The sequence below is a fragment of the Pelophylax lessonae genome, assembly GCF_965119305.1.
Source record: "Pelophylax lessonae genome assembly, chromosome: 6".
NCBI classification, from domain to species: domain Eukaryota; kingdom Metazoa; phylum Chordata; class Amphibia; order Anura; family Ranidae; genus Pelophylax; species Pelophylax lessonae.
In genome coordinates, this window is record NC_138773.1 from 190,812,842 (window position 1) to 190,830,460 (window position 17,619).

Sequence of the window (17,619 nt, forward strand, 5' to 3'; positions counted from 1 at the left end):
AGGCCGGGTTCACACCTATGCGGTCTTCCACATCGCATGTCATTTATACACGAATCGCATCGGATTCCTGTACAAATGACATGTGAATTCAGTGAGCTCAATTTACGCAGGACCCTTTTATTTGTCCGCACTGGAATCAGATGGCATGGGTGTTCAGAACCATGCAATCCAATTCCACAGTTCGCACTGCGTTCTGCAAAATTTTGGGGTGTCATTACGTTTATATTGACACCTGCAAATCGCAGAGCACAGTGTGAACTGCCTGCAATTCTGATGCAATGCAGGAACCGCACAGAATTTGCTACGGTTTCCACACCAGATCAGTGTGAACCCATCCTTAAAGGGGATGAGACAAATTTTAATTAGTGTGTGGCCGTTCACTGCTTGACAGAAGTTGATTTTTCGATTGACTTCTGTCAAAGGAACAAGCTGGAAAATGTTTCTCGATCAGCAGCTGCAGCCAATGGGCTGCATTGGGTGATCAGTGTATTCTGACAGCTGTCATGCTGTCAGAATACAACATTATGGCGGGGGGATTCCTCCATCCACCTAATTTGTGTGTGTTTTCGAGGGGAAAAAAAATAACCATGGGCTGCAGTGGGTGATCAGTGTATTCTGACAGCTGTCATGCGTCCTGGCGGGGGGGGATTCCTCCATCCACCTCATTTGTGTGTGTTTTTTTTTTTTTGGGCTGAGGGAAAAAAAAAAAATAATCAATGGTCAGCATAAGGATGTGTTAATGAGAGCTTATGCTTGCTGGAAGAAGTTTTATTACAAACATGCTGGAAAATCGCTTTGAAACTAAAAACGGTACCCTTTTCTGCAGAGAAGTCTCACAGCATGCATGCTGCAAACACTTGTTAATTGGGAGAAAAATCATGAAAGATTGTGGCAGCACACATCTCATCCATGGACAGGCAGATGCCATACTATCTATTGATCTTGCTTTGACATCTGCTTGTGTATGGGTGCCCTAGCTATTGTTTTGCCATGGAACAAATCTTAAAATGGAAGTAAACCTCCATCGATTGTTTGTACCTATAGGTAAGCCTATAATAAAGCTTACTTATAGGTACTGTAAATATCTGTATCTGTAAATATCTCCTAAACGTGCACCGTTAAGGAGATATTTACTGTATTTGCAGCGGATGGCCACTTGTGCCGTTTCTTCAGAGCCATGTGCCGTGACCAGCGCCCCCCGCGTGCGTGCCCAGAAGGAAGACAGGTGAAGATGGATGCGGCCTCCATCGGTGACAACGAGGGCTTAGTTTGTAGGTGAGTTTCACATAATGTGCTAGTATGCGATGCACGCTTAAGGAGACAGTCATGGACTGGAAACATATTACATGAGACTGCTAGAAATCGCTACTATAACAGGACAATAGGGGAACATAGATTAGTGTCTGCAGGAGCCCTTGAATGTCATATTAAACCTGTGAAAGGGCCGCAGGTTGGGCACTGGTGACTTAAAATGTTTGCAAACCTCAGACATGAAATATGAATACAGCATATCCCTCTATAGTGTGTACTAGGGTGGCCACGTCATCCCTTTAAACCAGGACACACATTAATTACACAGGTTCCGTGGCTGATTAAGGTGGTAATTAAACTCACTTAGTGCCTAAGTCCCGGTTCACACTGGGGCAACTTGTCAGACGACTTAGCCGCCTGACAAGTCACGCTCCATTCAGTGCAATTGAACCGTTCTAAGTCAGAGCATCTAAATCACTCCGACTTAGAAAAAAGTCCCTGCACTACTTTGGGGGTGACTTGCATTGACTTCTATTGGAGAAGTCGTTTGCAAGCCAGGCTGAAGTAGCACTGCACAGGGTGGCTTCAGAGTCGGGCAACTTTAAAGCCGCCCCAGTGTGAACCCAGCCTTATGTGCATTATATCAGCCTCAGTAGCTGTGTAATTAATATGTGTCCTGGTTTAAAGGGATGATGTGGCAACCCTAGAACGTACTCAATCGGGAGCAATAAGTCCTCATGCACACTGCAGCTGATAAACTCACGTTTTTGTGAGTTTGAGTTATCCTATACACACATAGACTTTTTAATTTAAGTTTATCAGCAGGAGAGTGCATGGGCTGTTGTCTAAATGCCCTAAAATTGTGTTCAAGAGCAGTTCTTCTGACCACAAAAAACACTCAGAATTTTTTTACATTGCAGAGCTGAATGTAAGCTGGTCTAATTATTCCAAAAACGGGCAAAAATGCTGACCCTGAAAAACACGCATACATGCAGTTAAAAGCAGTTTCCTGCCAGCAATCAAACGTCCAGAAAGCCTTTTTTGAATGTCCTGTGTGCATGGAGCCTGATGCCTCGTACACACGCACCGATTGTTGGCCGTAAATTTTCGGCCAACGTCCGATCGGCCGATTATCGGCTTGTTAGTATGATGATTCCGACAACCGACTGCGACTTTTCGGCCGAACAAAATCTGGTGTGCATGCTATAAAATTTTTGTTGGCCGTCAATAAAACGGCCGATTGTTCGTCAGTCAGTACAGATTTTAAGTGTCATCTTTGTCTGCTGCATTCCTCTGCTATCAGCATGAATCACTTCTGACAAGTTTTTCTGACACCAAGAGAAAAACGGTGACAGGGGAGGGACCTCCAGCTGATTGGTAGCCTCAGCTCTGTTCCTGTATGATAAAAGAAGGGGGTGTGTCTCTTCTCTCCAATCAGCTGTCAAAGCTCTCCTTACTGAGCTCTGCAGAATGTAACTTCGGCTCTCCACCCCCTTTTGTTCTGACGGCAGATAAACAAGTATAACTTATGTAGGAGGATTTGTTTAATCTCTGCGTATCACCTGAGGCCAGTCACTTCACTGGATATATGTAAGGGTTTACAACCACTTTAAAGTAATAGCATTGTCCAGGGGCGGGCCGTCCATTGTTGCTGCGGGGGCGCAGGGGCGCCGCCCCCCCATCCTTGCGTCCGGCCCCCTAATCTACAAGCAGGGCGCAAGACGCATGGAGTTCAATAGGTTTTTTTTTTTTTGAAGCACGCGATTAGAGCCACAGGCTCTAATAGGCTTCAAAAAAGGGTGGGCTCGGGGCGCAGAGCTGCTTAACGCCACATACAGCGTTAGGCCACATCAGAGGTTTTTAAGCTGTAGTAGTTGGATTTGAGGTTGGAAAATAGAAGAGGGCAGAGAAAGGCTGCTAAACGTGGCTAAAACGTGCATTAACGCCAATACAAAACACTTCTAAAAGCGTGTTTTTACAAATGCCCTGTGTTAATGAGGCCTTAGAAGCAGCACTTTTAATCCAGTCATTCGGGAGATATAAAAATAATTGTTACCCTAGTATACAATATGTATGTCTGTGTTGTAACTGGTTGATAATAGTTTGGAAAGAAAATCTGCAACCACCAGTAAATATGTGCCTAACACCATAGGACTTGTGCGCTTTCATTTTTACACAAAATAATACATTAAGAAACAGAAACACGATTGATTAGAAATCTATATCCAGATTATTCTTTACTTGCCTTGCTTGACGAGATTGATTTCCCCATCCCTGGTTTTTTCCCATAAGCCAAAGCAGGTGCTTCCCTTGGAACACTCCACAGTGCCATTCTCAGGGGATATCTGACTTTCGCTGACTCCCTGGTCCTGCTGGTTGGGATCTTTGTAGGCGCACAAACGCTCTTCATTCTGAGCAGCTGGAGAAGAAAAATATGCCAGAAGGAAGATTAATCTGCATGTTCTGTTACCACAACAGCAAATACAAACTACATAGCTGCTGCAAACACGTTGTCTGTATAATGCCACCACTGGAGGTTAGCTCAGGCCTCGTAATTGAAAATAAACATATAGTTCATCCACAGTAAACTAAAAAAAAATACAAACTGTGATAAAAAATGTTGCAAGGTGCTCCCGCCGTGTGTTTATAGCTGAACTACAGGCAAGCAGCTAAATACGCACATGTAGTATATATATAGATATATATCTATATCTATCTATCTATCTATCTATCTATCTATCTATCTATCTATCTATCTATCTATCTATCTATCTATCTATCTATCTATCTATCTATCTATCTATCTATCTATCTATCTATCTATCTATCTATCTATCTATCTATCTATCTATCTATCTATCTATCTATCTATCTATATAATAAATAAATGAGAGCTGTTTTAACTCCCAAATCATTTGTATAGCACATTTTGGCTGGCCATTTGATGTTTTTCTACTGCAGATAAAGTGATATTAAAGGTTTGTGTTGTTTTTCTTTTAAATAAGAAACATGTTATACTCACCTGCTCTGTGTAATGGTTGTGCACAGAGCAGCCCTGGTCCTCTACTCTTAGGTCCCCCACCAGTGCTTCTAGCTCCTCCCCCTTAACCGGTGCCCCCAATAGCAAGCTGCTTGCTATGGGGGCACCGGTGCATGCTCACTCTCAAGCCCCACTCAATCGTTCAGAAGACACATAGAGCTGTGGAACGGCTCGACCCTGCCCCCTGCTCAATCCTCATTGGCTCACTGGCAGTGATTGACCCACTGCTGTCTGATCCAGGAGGGTCTCGTGCACATCGCTGGATCAAGAGGGGGCTCAGGTGAGTATTAGGGGGGGACCATCACAGAGAAGGTTTTTTACCTTCATGCATTCAATGCATGAAGGTACAAAAACTTCAGCCTTTACAGCCACTTTAAGCAATACAATTCGGTCTTGTCCCTCTCCCCAGCCTGCAACTGGACAGTGAAGGACACAATGAAGAGTTTACCATAATCTTTCCTCTGTACTTGGTATAGAAAAAAATCTAATTGTTGCAAAGTGAATGTGACAGCCATTGCTCACTCAAGTGTCATCTCCATCTGATGAGTGAGTAATGCATGGCACGCTCATTGGGCAATATTTCGTCTATGGACAGTGAAGGGAAAGCAGCACATCTGTCACTCTGATCTCTCCTTCTCTCAGCATACTCCTTAGCACATGAAAACTGCAGCACACCCGATTGGCTCCTAGCCCTGCTTTTTCCTTTCCCACTCTGAGCTCTGCTCTGAAGGCCCGGGGGTTGAAAGCGGCTGATGCCAAATATTCAAACTGAGTATTTCATGAATACAGAGCTGCATTCCTTTGTGTCCTTTTTTATTTGTCTGAAGTTTAAATTTAATGTTTAGGTATACATGCATTCATTTTTTGTTTTCTGTATGTCCCCATTTCCTGCTCAACATGTTATAACTGTGGATTTGAACCCTACTTCTATTAAGGTTAGCAAGGAGTTCTTTATTTTTTTAATGAATACTTTTGAATGCAAGAAAATATTTTTAATCAGGCACATATTACTGAGTAAAGACAAGCAGACTTTTCATTTGGTCCTTTAAATAAAAGTGAGCAGCAATAAGACACCATGCTGCATGCGTCAAGTCACATGATGACATTTCGCTCTCACTGACAGATGTATAATCCCAGAATACTCAGCTGTTCTTTCTACCGTGAGACCACTATTGGAAGGCTAAAGCCTATTCAATCTATATGTTTTTTCCTTATCCAACTCCCATGTTCAATATTATGCCTCTGTTTTAGGCTTATGAGGGACCAATGGGTATAACGACCTAAGAACTTATTCAATACACAGAACTCAGAACAAAGTTTAAAGTGCTAAGAGCAGCAACCAATCAAAATACACCTTACTATAGTAAGACAAGTATTTATTTGATTTATTTCAGGTACAGTAAAACCTTGGATTGCGAGCATAATTCGTTCCGGAAGCATGCTTGTAATCCAAAGCACTCTTATATCAAAGCGAATTTTCCCATAAGAAATAATGGAAACTCGGATGATTTGTTCCACAACCATTTATTCATAAATCCTTCAATTTATAGTCCATATAAAAAGATTATAGCATTGCGATAGGTTTTGTAACCATAAAATGTCCATCCACAAATAGCCGCTTCCACAAGGGGATTGGAAGCAAAATCCAGCAGGAGTTACAGGGTATAAAAAAAAAGAGAGGCGCCTCTAAGTGTAGCAATATGGTTCCATATAATGAAGGTTCAACATTTAGCAACTCACATGATTGATGAATAAAACAGGCACATCTAAGTATGCAGGCATCCGGTGTAAAGCTGTCCACATAGACCATCTTCTGCACTGCCGGCTGCCAGTCTGTAATCCTGACCAGGAAGACCACCCCGCAGTAAAGCGATCTGAAAGCGAGGGGCAGCATGGAAAGGATGACGTAGATGACAGTGCCGAGGATGGTCCTATCTGGACAGCTTTACCCCTGATGCCTGCATCCTTAAATGTGCCAGTTCCAATCATCAACCATGTGAGTTGCTAAATGTTGTACCTTCATTAAATGTAACCATATTGCTACACTTAGAGGCGCCTCTCTTCTCTTTTATACTCAGCTGTGACTTGAGGCTACTTGTATATCAAGACATCGCTTGTATATCAAGTCAAAATTTATTTGAAAATTTTGCTTGTCTTGCAAAGCGCTCTTAAACCAAGTTACTCTCAAACCAAGGTTTTACTGTACTTATATAGCGCCGTCAATTTCCGCAGCTCTTTACATATACAGTACATTGTACATTCACATCAGTCCTTACCCTCAAGGAGCTTACAATCTAAGGTCCTTATCTCACATTCAAACATACACATACTAGGGCCAATTTACCTACCAGCATGTCTTTGGAGTGTGGGAGGAAACTGGAGGAGACCTGGAGGAAACCCACACAGACACAGGGAGAACATGCAAACTCCAAGCGGGTAGTGTCGTGGTTTGGATTCAAATCAGCGACCCCTTTTGCTGTTAGGCGAAAGTGCTAACCGCTACACCACTGTGCCCCCCAAGTACAAGATAAATTTAAAATAGTTATTATAGTTACAGCACTGTGCTCCATGCACACTGGATTAAACTGAATAAAATAAGCAGTGAAAAAAAATGAATAATTAATTAATGACCGGAAAAAAGTACAGTATTTATCTAAGATGGCAGACGTGTATTGGATGTACTAATTTCTAGTGTCCAACATCCATATGCCACCTAGTCCTAACCCTGGCCGAGTACAACCTGAAACCCTCGTAAGAGTCATAGTCATGAACCTAAACCTGATAATAAACATACTTCTTCCTTAGATTTAACAGCAACCTCCAATATAAGGAAAAAATGCAAAAGTTAGCATGTGAAGACAGTGGTTTGTTATCACCATCCTCACAGCAGCTTGAGACACAAGCTGGCCATAAACAGTTCGAATCTCTACCGGCTGAGCAGAAACTGGGCAAGGTTCGAAGCAGGTGTGGGCAGGCTGAATGTCCCCAAGTTGAGCGCTAACAATAATCATTGTGCTCTCTCAGCGGAAAAAGCCGCCCTCGCCAGGAGAGCACAATTGCTCCACGGGAGGAATTCCACCATCAACACTGACTGTGTTGATGGTGGAATAGTAATTTTCTTTCCTGCAAGCCGTGGTTGCGGGACAGAAATTTTCTTCGTATATGGCTGGCCATATTGGCTTGAATAAACACCCGCTGGAAGGAGAGGGGGAGAGGGAGAGACCAACCAAAACTGATGTTATTAACCGCTGGTTACTAGCTTTGAAGTTCCACTGTTCATGAGAGGTTTTCAACTGTCCCGTGAAAATGAAGCCTAAGGCAGGCCATAGACGATTCGAATTACGTACGATTTATCGTTCGATAAACGAAAGCGCAACTCGTGCACATCATCGAGTGTACCATCAATGTGAGCCGAAAATCGTACGACAAAACACTATTTTTTGTGCCTTTTAACCACATCTTTACCGGACACACTCCCTACTGTTCTGTGTTTTGTTAGGCGAAATCATACAACTCCCCCACTAATGATACGAAATTCGGCCGATTTTCGCAAAAAAACCCAACATGTTGGATATGTGAATTTTTGCTGTCGTACGAAAATCGAACGTTTTACATACCACACTAACAATACGAAAATCGTTCGATAACACTGCCATTTACGATTTTCGAACGAAATTCGAATCGTCTATGGCCTGCCTAAGGCTTGGTTGACAGTAGCCCGATTCCGAAGTTGGGCAACTTTCTGACTTTTAACACTTTGGCCTTGAAGCCGTATCTAAATCGGACCAAAGTAGTGCAGGAACCTTTTCTAAAGTCGAACAGACTTGTGTAGTTTCAGTAAAGACAGCTCTAATAAGGAAACATTGAACATTACATGTCGTCCGACTTGAGGTCTTACACATCAGATCCTATGTCTGATCTACCACTGGAAAAGACCCTTTAACTGCACATTTTTGTATAAATCAGATAGGATGGCCACAGAGAATAGTGGACTGTAGAAGTGTCTGAAAAGACGGGTAGATTTCATAACTAAGATCTGATTGAGCATGAGCAAGTCCTAAAGAGTATGTCCAGCAAAAGTTTTTTCCCTAGTTTTAGATACAGTACATAAGGGTTACACTGTAAGGTTAAAAGAAAATATAGGAATCTGATAGGTTCTAAACCCACGCAAATCAATAACTAAAAAACTAATAAACTACAATATAGAGCCGCGTGTTGTAAAGTGTAAAAAACACCTATACCCTGAAAAAAACAAAGAAACCGCGCTCTTACATCATAATATCACCATAGTGTAAAAAACAATAGTAAATAGACAAATAAGCCTTCATTTAAATTATAAAAAATACATGAAAATTGTGAAGTCCATATATAATCCCACATGTGGATAGCGTCCTCAGTGAGTATAGGAAAGCTTCCTCTTCACCAGCATGCATATGCACTATACACTCACCAGACTTAATTGACCCCTATTACAGGGAGTCAAATTGCGCATACGGGAAAATCCAAGATTTTATACATGAGGTCACAGGAATGATTTCAAACCGCTGCTGTCACCTATTCAATATGTACAATATATAAATAGTGTATTCAACGCTCCAATGTTGCCAAATAGAGAGGGAGAAGAAGAAACACTCTCATGGTGCAGTATATTATAAATCATTTATTTAAAAAAGAAGGTTGTATTGAACTTACATCAAAGAAGACAGAGATCAGCATGTATTATATAGGAATCACCGGTTTGTGCTGACCGGAAATGACGTATCTCAAGCACCACCCAGCGCCGTTTCGTCAGTCTATGTCTGACGTCCTCAGGGGTTACTCAGGTTCTCAATAGCAACACAGACAGAAATAAAAATGATTTTTTCTAGTAGAGCAGGGGGAGGCTAGAACCTGTCAAAGTTTTATTTCTATCTGTGTGCCTTTTAAAGATTCTATCCTACGTCCTACCCAGTAAAATGGCTGTCAGTGGGGCAGGAAGTAAGAGTAAACCTCTTTAACAGAGCCCCGGATAGAATGAGTGAATTTCTTTCCTGCTACTACGGATTGCAGACAATGTTGATTCAGTAATCCCTCCTGCAAAGCTATTGCCCCCTACCGAGACAGTGATTATTGATAGCGGCTATAACAGCCACTTGAAATAATCGCATATAAAATCCAGCAGGCTGGTTGTGCCCAAGTTGATTGATCGATCAACTTGGGAACATTCAGTCTGCCCATACATGGTTTGAATCTTAGTCGATCCCTACTAAACCAGACGAGATTTGAACCGTTTATGGCCGGCTTCATTTTTCCCCACTCAATCCGCAACTACAAAAAATAGTTTGACAAAGACTTTAAAGAACCTATTGACATTAGATGACAACCAATCCAATCCAGCTATTTTGCTCCAGCTCAGGAGAGGATCGAATACCTGTGGGTTATCAGCAGACACTGCCAATCACATTCTATCCAATTGCTTTTATTTTCACCTTGATGATCTGGAATCAGAGGTGCCTGCAATGCATCTTCCCTGCCCTTCTTCATAGGCCATACATGAAATATCACACAATACCTGGAGGTTGGTTAGCACCTTGCCCATCTAATCAAATTCCTATATCTATCTTTACGCTGGCCACACACATCAACATTTTAGACTTGATCAGAATTTTTCATCATATTTTAGGTACGGTAATTGCTTTTAATGTGCCACACACGTTCGCTTTTTTTTTTTTATTAGCTTCGAATGAGTTCATTTTCACACTGTGTTTAGTTGATTTTTTATCTTCATGCTATGAAAGCCTTTGAAAAAAGATATGAAAGAAATTGGCTGGCTTTAGCACGCATGCTACACAAATGTTGAAAACAATCAAAAAAAATGTTCCACCCTGATTGTCTTGTTTTCAAGTCAACCTTAAAAATATCCACACACAATTTGGTTTCCATAGACCGGTTACTGAAATAGGCAGATTATCAAACAATTGAATTGAAACACGGACAGCCACAATTTGGGCTATTCATAGATCAGTTAATCTATTAGACAAGAATAAAATGCACCTGCTTATAAAATGATCACAGCTTGCCACCAGCAGATACAGTCATAGTATGTGCACTTAACATTTCAGGTCTGGGATATCTGAATGGCCATTCAAGTCACCTCTGTCTAAAACAAAAAAAGCTAGCCATGAATCGCTATGGTAGCCCAAGATTGCCTTGCATATAGAACCAGGTTTAAAGGAGAAGTAACGCCAAAGCTCGTTTGCCTGTTCCTCTCCTGTGGATCAAAGGAGTGCAGATCGTTTTTCACTCCTGTGGCCCGTTTTCAGCAGACAGCGGGCTGAAGTTTGCTGACATCACAGAGCCGGTCCGTTCTGGGGCAAGCCGCTCCCGCCCCCTCCACAGCCCAATGCTCCAGTGAGCGCGTGGGGGGGGGGAGGTCCAGAGCAGAGAGCTGCTGACTGACAGTTACCAGCTCTCTGCTCAGGGAGCTGTGAGAACCAAGTGATTGGCAGTGTTTGATCACTCGGTTCTTAGTGTAAAGGCCGGCGGAGGATAGACCAATGCTGCATTCGGCTAGGTAAGTATGATTTTTAAAAAAAGTGATTCCCATACTTCTCATTTAATGTTTAACCACTTGCCACCCGCCCTATAGCGGATTGACGGCGGAAAAACTGACGTAGGCTCTTTACCATGTGACCAGCTGTGTCCAACCACAGCTGGTCACATAGTAAATAGGAAGAGCCGTTGATCGGCTTTCCTCAGTTCGTGCCTAAAAGGCACGAGTAGAGGAGAGCCGATCTGTGGCTCTCCTGACACGGTGGGGGGTCAGCACTGGTAATCAGAGCATTAATTACCAGTGCAGACCCTTGGGGGGGTGCCACTAGAGCCACCAGGGATTGCCCACCCATGGCCACCAGGGATGCCCACCCATGACTATCAGGAATTGCAATCAGGGACCCTTTCAGTGCCCTCCCCATCAGAGCTGCCCCATGATTGCCATATATCGCCGCCCACCAGTGCCCATCATTGCAATCTATCAGTGTCGCCCACCAGTGCCCATTATTGCCCATCAGTGCCACCTATCAGTGCCCACCAATGCTGCATATCAGTGCTACCTATCAGTGCCACATATCAGTGCCCATCAGTGCTGCAGATCAGTGCCGCTTATCAATACCCATCAGTGCTGCATATTAGTCCCACCCAATCAGTGCCACCCCAACAGTGCCTGTCAGTGCAGCCTCATCAGTGCAGGAAAAAATGTATCTATTTACAAAATTTTCTAACATAAACAAAAAACTTTTTTTTTTTCAAACTCTTCAGTTTTTTTATTTGTGTAGCAAAAAAGAAAAAACCTTGCGGTGATCAAATGCCACCAAAAGAAAGCCCTATTTGTGGGAAAAAAATTACATAAATTTGGTTTAGGTACAGTGTTGCCTGACCGCGCAATTGTCATTCAAAATGCAACAGCATTAAAAGCTGAAAATTGGCCTGGGCAGGAAGGGGGTGTAACTGCCCTGTATTGAAGTGGTTAATGTCAATGCTACTTTATTGACCTGCCTTTGTACAGTTTTGGTCCCCAAATTTTGTGTCTAAAACTACCCATACATTATATTGCAAACAGACCTAAAATAGTTTTTTTGAAAAGACATGCATGCTCAGATTGGAGAGGGCAGAAAGACATTCTAAGGGTCCAGTTACATCGAAGAGAAAGTAACAGGCGGTCAAAAATCAAACGTGTCAGATTAATTCTTGTTCTGGGAAGAGTCATCCAGGGTATGACCTCCACCCTCATAAGAATGGATTTCCCAAGACTAATGCCTAGTACATGTAAAAAGATGATCCGCAAACCGGTAGTTGCTCTTAAAAAATCTTCATCTTTATTCAGGAACCACAGAACTGCTGATAAGATCAGTTGACACGTTTCAGCCTATAAGGCCTTAGTCATATGAGTTATGACCAAAGGGTGAAACGCGTCCACTGATCTTATCAGCAGTTCTGTGGTTCCTGAATAAGGATAAAGATTTTTTAAGAGCAACTACCGGTTTGCGGATCATCTTTCTACATATGTACTCAAACTTAACTTAAACGGCTGTGGATCGGGCATCTGGGAGCTAGCTTATTGGTGAGATGTATGGGTAGTGGCACTGCTCCTTCTGTTGGCATCTAGTACACACAATGAAAAAAATCAGCCAAAAATACCACTTTCAAAGTGGTCGTACCGTAATCTGTTAGTCTGCCTTTAGTGAGGCTGCCTTTAGACCCCCGTGTCAATAACTGAAGAGGTTTATATTGAGGCAAATCTACTGTACGCTCTTCTCTGACAGATTGCATATTTTTAATCTTTAATATCTAGTCTTGGCAGCATCCTTTAGAAGCATATGGTTTTATCATCATGGGGGCTGAAAGACTACTACAAAATGCCATAGTCTCTGCAGAAATTTCATGTGGTAATTGAATACTGTCATCTGTTAATTATAGGGATCTCTAGCAGCAATGACTCAACTGTTGTGTAAAGTTGCTTTGATTACCTGGTAGTCAGCTTAAATCATTTATGTAGGAAGTGATAAGACTGTCTGTATACTGATCAATGAAGCTGAAGTAGATGAAGGTTGCTTGTCCTGCTCGACTAGCCAAATAACACAGAAATAAAAAAACTGTAGTTGATGGATAGTCAAGGACAGAGGTCTCCAAACTGCAGCCAGAGAGACGAATGTGGCCCTCTACTGGTTTTTATCTGGCCCTTTGGGGCACTATTCCTCCCAATGATGGGACATTACTCCTCCACTAATACTAAATATGGGTTACTATTCCTCCTATTGAAGCCAGGACATTTTCTGCTCCAACTGGCCACAATCCTGCCTCCCCAATGTCTGAACAACAGTAAAGCAGCCCTTTGCTTAGAACGTTTGGAGACCCCTGGTCTAGAAGCTTACATACCTTACCAAGCATACAAAAGAAACCCTATGAATCAACAGCAGGGTTTCTACTAATGTTGGTGTGCTGTCAATCACTACTAAACTAAGGCTAATTTTCTTATTCAATTTCCTTTAGATTTACCTTCAGTTATGTAGTGTATATAAATGCCAACTGCAAGTTCTCTTCTATCTGGCAGGCATGGTTGGATACTCCTGAGCTTGCCCCACCTAAACTGGTTATATATAGGTTTTTACAGGTATAAGTGTTCAGTGCCCCTTAGCACCTTATCCATGTTAGGACACAGGGGAATTACCCGTACTAGGTAATCTCACACAAGACGGATTCAAAATCGCATCTCCCGTACCCTCTCATGGAGGCTGTCTTTGTTACTATCTCATGGGATGGCAAAACTGTGTATTGTATATAGTCCATTGGCTTCTTTCTCCGCAAGAGACTACAAGATGAAAAACTACAAGATGAATTTAAAATTGTTATAGTTACAGCACTGTGCTCAAAGCACACTGGATTAAATTGAACAAAATAGGCAGCTAATAAAACTGAAATGATCAGAAAAATGTGTCTATTGAAGATGCCAGACATGTGTATGCGATGTACTGATTTCTAGTGTCCAAAATCCATATGCCACTTAGTCCTAACCCTGGCCGAATCCGAACTGAATCTCCCGTAAGAGTCTTAGTCATAAACCTAAACCTGAATATAACCATACTCCTTCCTTAGAGTTTAGCAAAAAAAAAAAAAAAACAGTTGTGATTAAATACCAGCAAAATAAATCTCTATTTGTGTGAAAAAAATGACAAAAGTTTCACTTGGGTATAGCGTTGCATGACTGCGCAATTGTCATTCAAAGTGCAAAGGTGCTGAAAGCTGAAAATTGGCCTTGGCAGGAAAGGGGTGAAAGTGCCCAGTAGGCAAATGGCTAAGGAGGTGGGCAGCTAGGAGCAGAAGGCCGCAATCAGCCTATCATCTGGGAAAACCAAAACAGGACAGACTTTATGAGATCTTTGACAGTCAGCAGGATTAGGTGCCATCTACTATGACCTCTGTCATCTGTCATTTCATGTCTGCGATGCACCTAAAGTGGAAATTCTGAGGCCATGGGACAAGGTTATATTATTTAGCAGCTTTTCATTTGAAAGTTCCTTGTCTGACATTCAGCAGGCTTCTAGGTTTCACTGATGTTTGCTTTCCTGATTAGTGTGGAATGACCTGTCAACCTTTGACCTTCATGTTACCTGTGACCTAGATAACATGTACAACCATTCCTGGAGAGATAATGCCGTGTTTACTCAACATGTCATTAGCTGTCCTTCCTGTTGTTTGACAGAATCACGCTGGTTGAGGGCCACACTTCTGACATGCAGCGTTCACGTGTGTTTTCATCATTTTACAACTGTCCTGTTAACATTTACAAAGCTATATTTCATTTACATCAGCTATCATTTACTTATGGTAAAAACCCAAAGCAAGATACTTTTAGGCCCCTTTCACACGGGGCAGATTCTACTGCCATCAGCAGGGGATCTGTGAGCTAATTGGAGGAGAGCGGGCAGATGACACATTCGTGACCGCACAGGTTTTCCAGAGTGGACACGGAAGAGAGCCCACTCTGCTCTATGGATGGCTAAGAGTAAATGGAGTTCATTTTCATTCCGCTACCTCTGATCTGCTTTGCCTAATTAGAAGAGGACGGAGTCCTTTCCCGTTTTTTTTTTTCAAGCCTAATTGGACACGGAGGTAGGTGGGTGTAAATGGACATACAATAGGAATACAATAGCTCAGCGGGGAAGATCGCCACACTAACATCGTCTAGTTAGTACAGCAACCTCTCAACCCACTGGGTTGAATGAAAAAAAAACTACCTGTATGTACCTACCATAAGGTTACCAGACCAGAAAAATTTGGGGACACCATATGATAATGCACACTTTTAACCACTCCCACAAAAAAAAATACACCCTGATTTTGAACATACCCCAAACAAAGAGGCAGACAAAATAAATGCATGTTGGATAGGAAATCCAATCAAGCTAATAACCTTTTCCCCCTCCCCCAGGGTCAATCAGCAAGGGATTGCTGCTGTGGTCTGAGGCTGCGTCTCACAGCATGGGGTCCGGTGCTTCCCCGTTCACCGATTCCGGTGTGTATCCGGTCCGTATCTTTGCCTGAATTTGTACCTGAATCGGACCAGTAGATGCACAGGACCCTTTCCAAATGTGGACCACAGCCGCCCTGAAGCTGTGTGAACAGGCTCTATTAAGAGCTGATCAAACTGATCCTGCCATGCGAATTGGAAACCTGCATCCAATGTGCATATATGTGAACCCAGCCTAAACGTGCCTCCTGACTATTGTTGCCACCACATCCCTTTAATCCACGTCACATATAAAATTACACACATAAGCACATAAGGCACCAAGTTAACTTTATTTACCACCTTAATCAGCCACAGAACCTGTGTAATTATTGTGTGTCCTGGTTTAAAGGGATGAGGTGGCAACCCTACTCCTGACATCATTATTGTCACCTGATCCACGGATTACTGGATATTAAGAAGACGAGACCTGATTGCCAAGCAACATTCTTCCTGAAACCCATAAGATTAGATAAATACCTATTTCTATGGGGACCTTTAGGCCCCATGCACATTGGGGATCTCCTAAATGCTTTTGTCCTGGCAGGAGATAAGCAGCTTCAAAAATTAACCAAAGCACTTGGACGTTCGCGATTTCTGGCTGCAAATGCTCCTTTTTTTCTAAATTTCTCTAGACAGCCATGGACACATAAGCTAACATAGAGGGGCAGAAATAAAAAAATCTGAAACGTCAAAGTGTGCTAAAGTGTGCATGAAGTCTAAAGGCCCGTACACACGATAAGAAAATCTGTAGAGAAAATTTGTCCGACGACCGTTCTGCCGATTTTCGGATTGTTAGTATGGTGCTTTCGACAGCCAACTCCGACTTTTCGGCTGACAAAATCCTGATGTGCAGAAATTAAAATTTTTGTCGTCTGTAATACAACGTCCGATTTTCGTCTCATTAGTACAGATTTCAACGGAAAAAAATCTTAAGAGCAAGACTAGGCATGCTCAGAGACGAAAGAACACATACAAAGCAATCCAACACATGACATCAATTCTGAAGTAGAATTCTGTCGTACGGGAAAATTTGTATGAAAATAACCTCTTCACTTTCCACATCAGACTAGCATGCCACAAAAAACGGACGACAGATCGTGTGTACGGGCCTTTAAGCTAGATACACACTATACAATTTTCTTTGGATTTTTTCCTTCAGGCCCCTTTCACATGGGCTTTCCGATAAGGTCCTCCTCTCAGTTTTTTTCAGGCGGACCTGATTGGATGGTCCATGCTCCATGCGTCCCTATGGAGCAGCAGATGACATGTTCGCTGACACCGCTATCCGATCCAAACCTGTCTGTGAAATTCAGCACTACATAGTTGAAGGTAAAGCCCCGTACACACGTACCGATCGTCGGCCAAACGATCGGCCGTCTTTTGTCCAGGGCTGTCGTGTCTGTTGAAAACTGCAAAAGACTGCACACAAATTTTGTCGGCCAACAACAGCCGACTGCAGAAGTGATGTCATGTGATGGTTCACTTTCCTTGTCTTTTTTCTTTTCTGAGCATGCCCAGTCTTGCAAATCTGCTGTCTGTCGGCCGAAATCTGTACTGACTGGCGAACAATCGGCCGTTCTGGTGTCGGCATACAAAAATTTTAATGCTTGCACGACAGATTTTGTTCGGCCGAAAGTGCACTGTCGGCTGTCGGAAGCATCATACTAACAAGCCGAAAATCGGCCGATCGGTCGTCGGCCGAATCTTTTCGGCCGACAATCTGCACGTGTGTACGGGGCTTTAATCTAAAGAAAATCGAACAACAAAAGTTGTATAGTATGTATCCAGCTTTAGGCTCGATTCACATCTATGCATGTTGCTTTTGACCATTTCTGCAGTGCTTTTTGCTGTGCTTTTCGCAGTTTTTTAACTGCTATTTGGCAGTGATTTGCGTTTTTTAGGCTTTTTTTGGGGGAAAATTTGTTGTTGGGCAGATTTAAAAATGCAAAACGCAAATCGCGGTAAAAACACACGACATGCTTTTCTGCAGCTTCTCTATTAAACCAAAAAAGCACTGTTTTGCTGACCCTTGCCAAAAACGCAGAGGCACAAAAATGCATTGATATGAACGTCTTCCATTGGAACCAATGTTAAAAAAAATGTCCTGCGTTTCTGCAAAAAGCATGAAAAAAATGCATTGGTGTGAATGGATTCTATGTCAGTACCTTAAAGAGGAAGTAAAGTCCAAAAAAAAATCCGAGAAAAAAAAAGCCCTGTAAAGAGAAAGGCATAATGAGCTAGTATGCATCGCATACTAGCTCATTATGTAGTACTTACCTTA

The 17,619-nt window shown here is 42.4% G+C and overlaps 1 protein-coding gene across 2 annotated transcripts in view; it reads right to left on the minus strand.

Moving 5' to 3' along the window:
• The window catches only part of BMPR2 (bone morphogenetic protein receptor type 2), a 300,991-nt gene that overhangs the window by 166,908 nt on the left and 116,464 nt on the right, over positions 1-17,619 (minus strand). For both annotated transcript variants that reach the window (XM_082260862.1, XM_082260861.1), the window contains exon 2: positions 3,497-3,670. In XM_082260862.1, the coding sequence (XP_082116988.1) occupies positions 3,497-3,670 (174 nt within the window). The remainder of the gene's footprint in view (positions 1-3,496; positions 3,671-17,619) is intronic.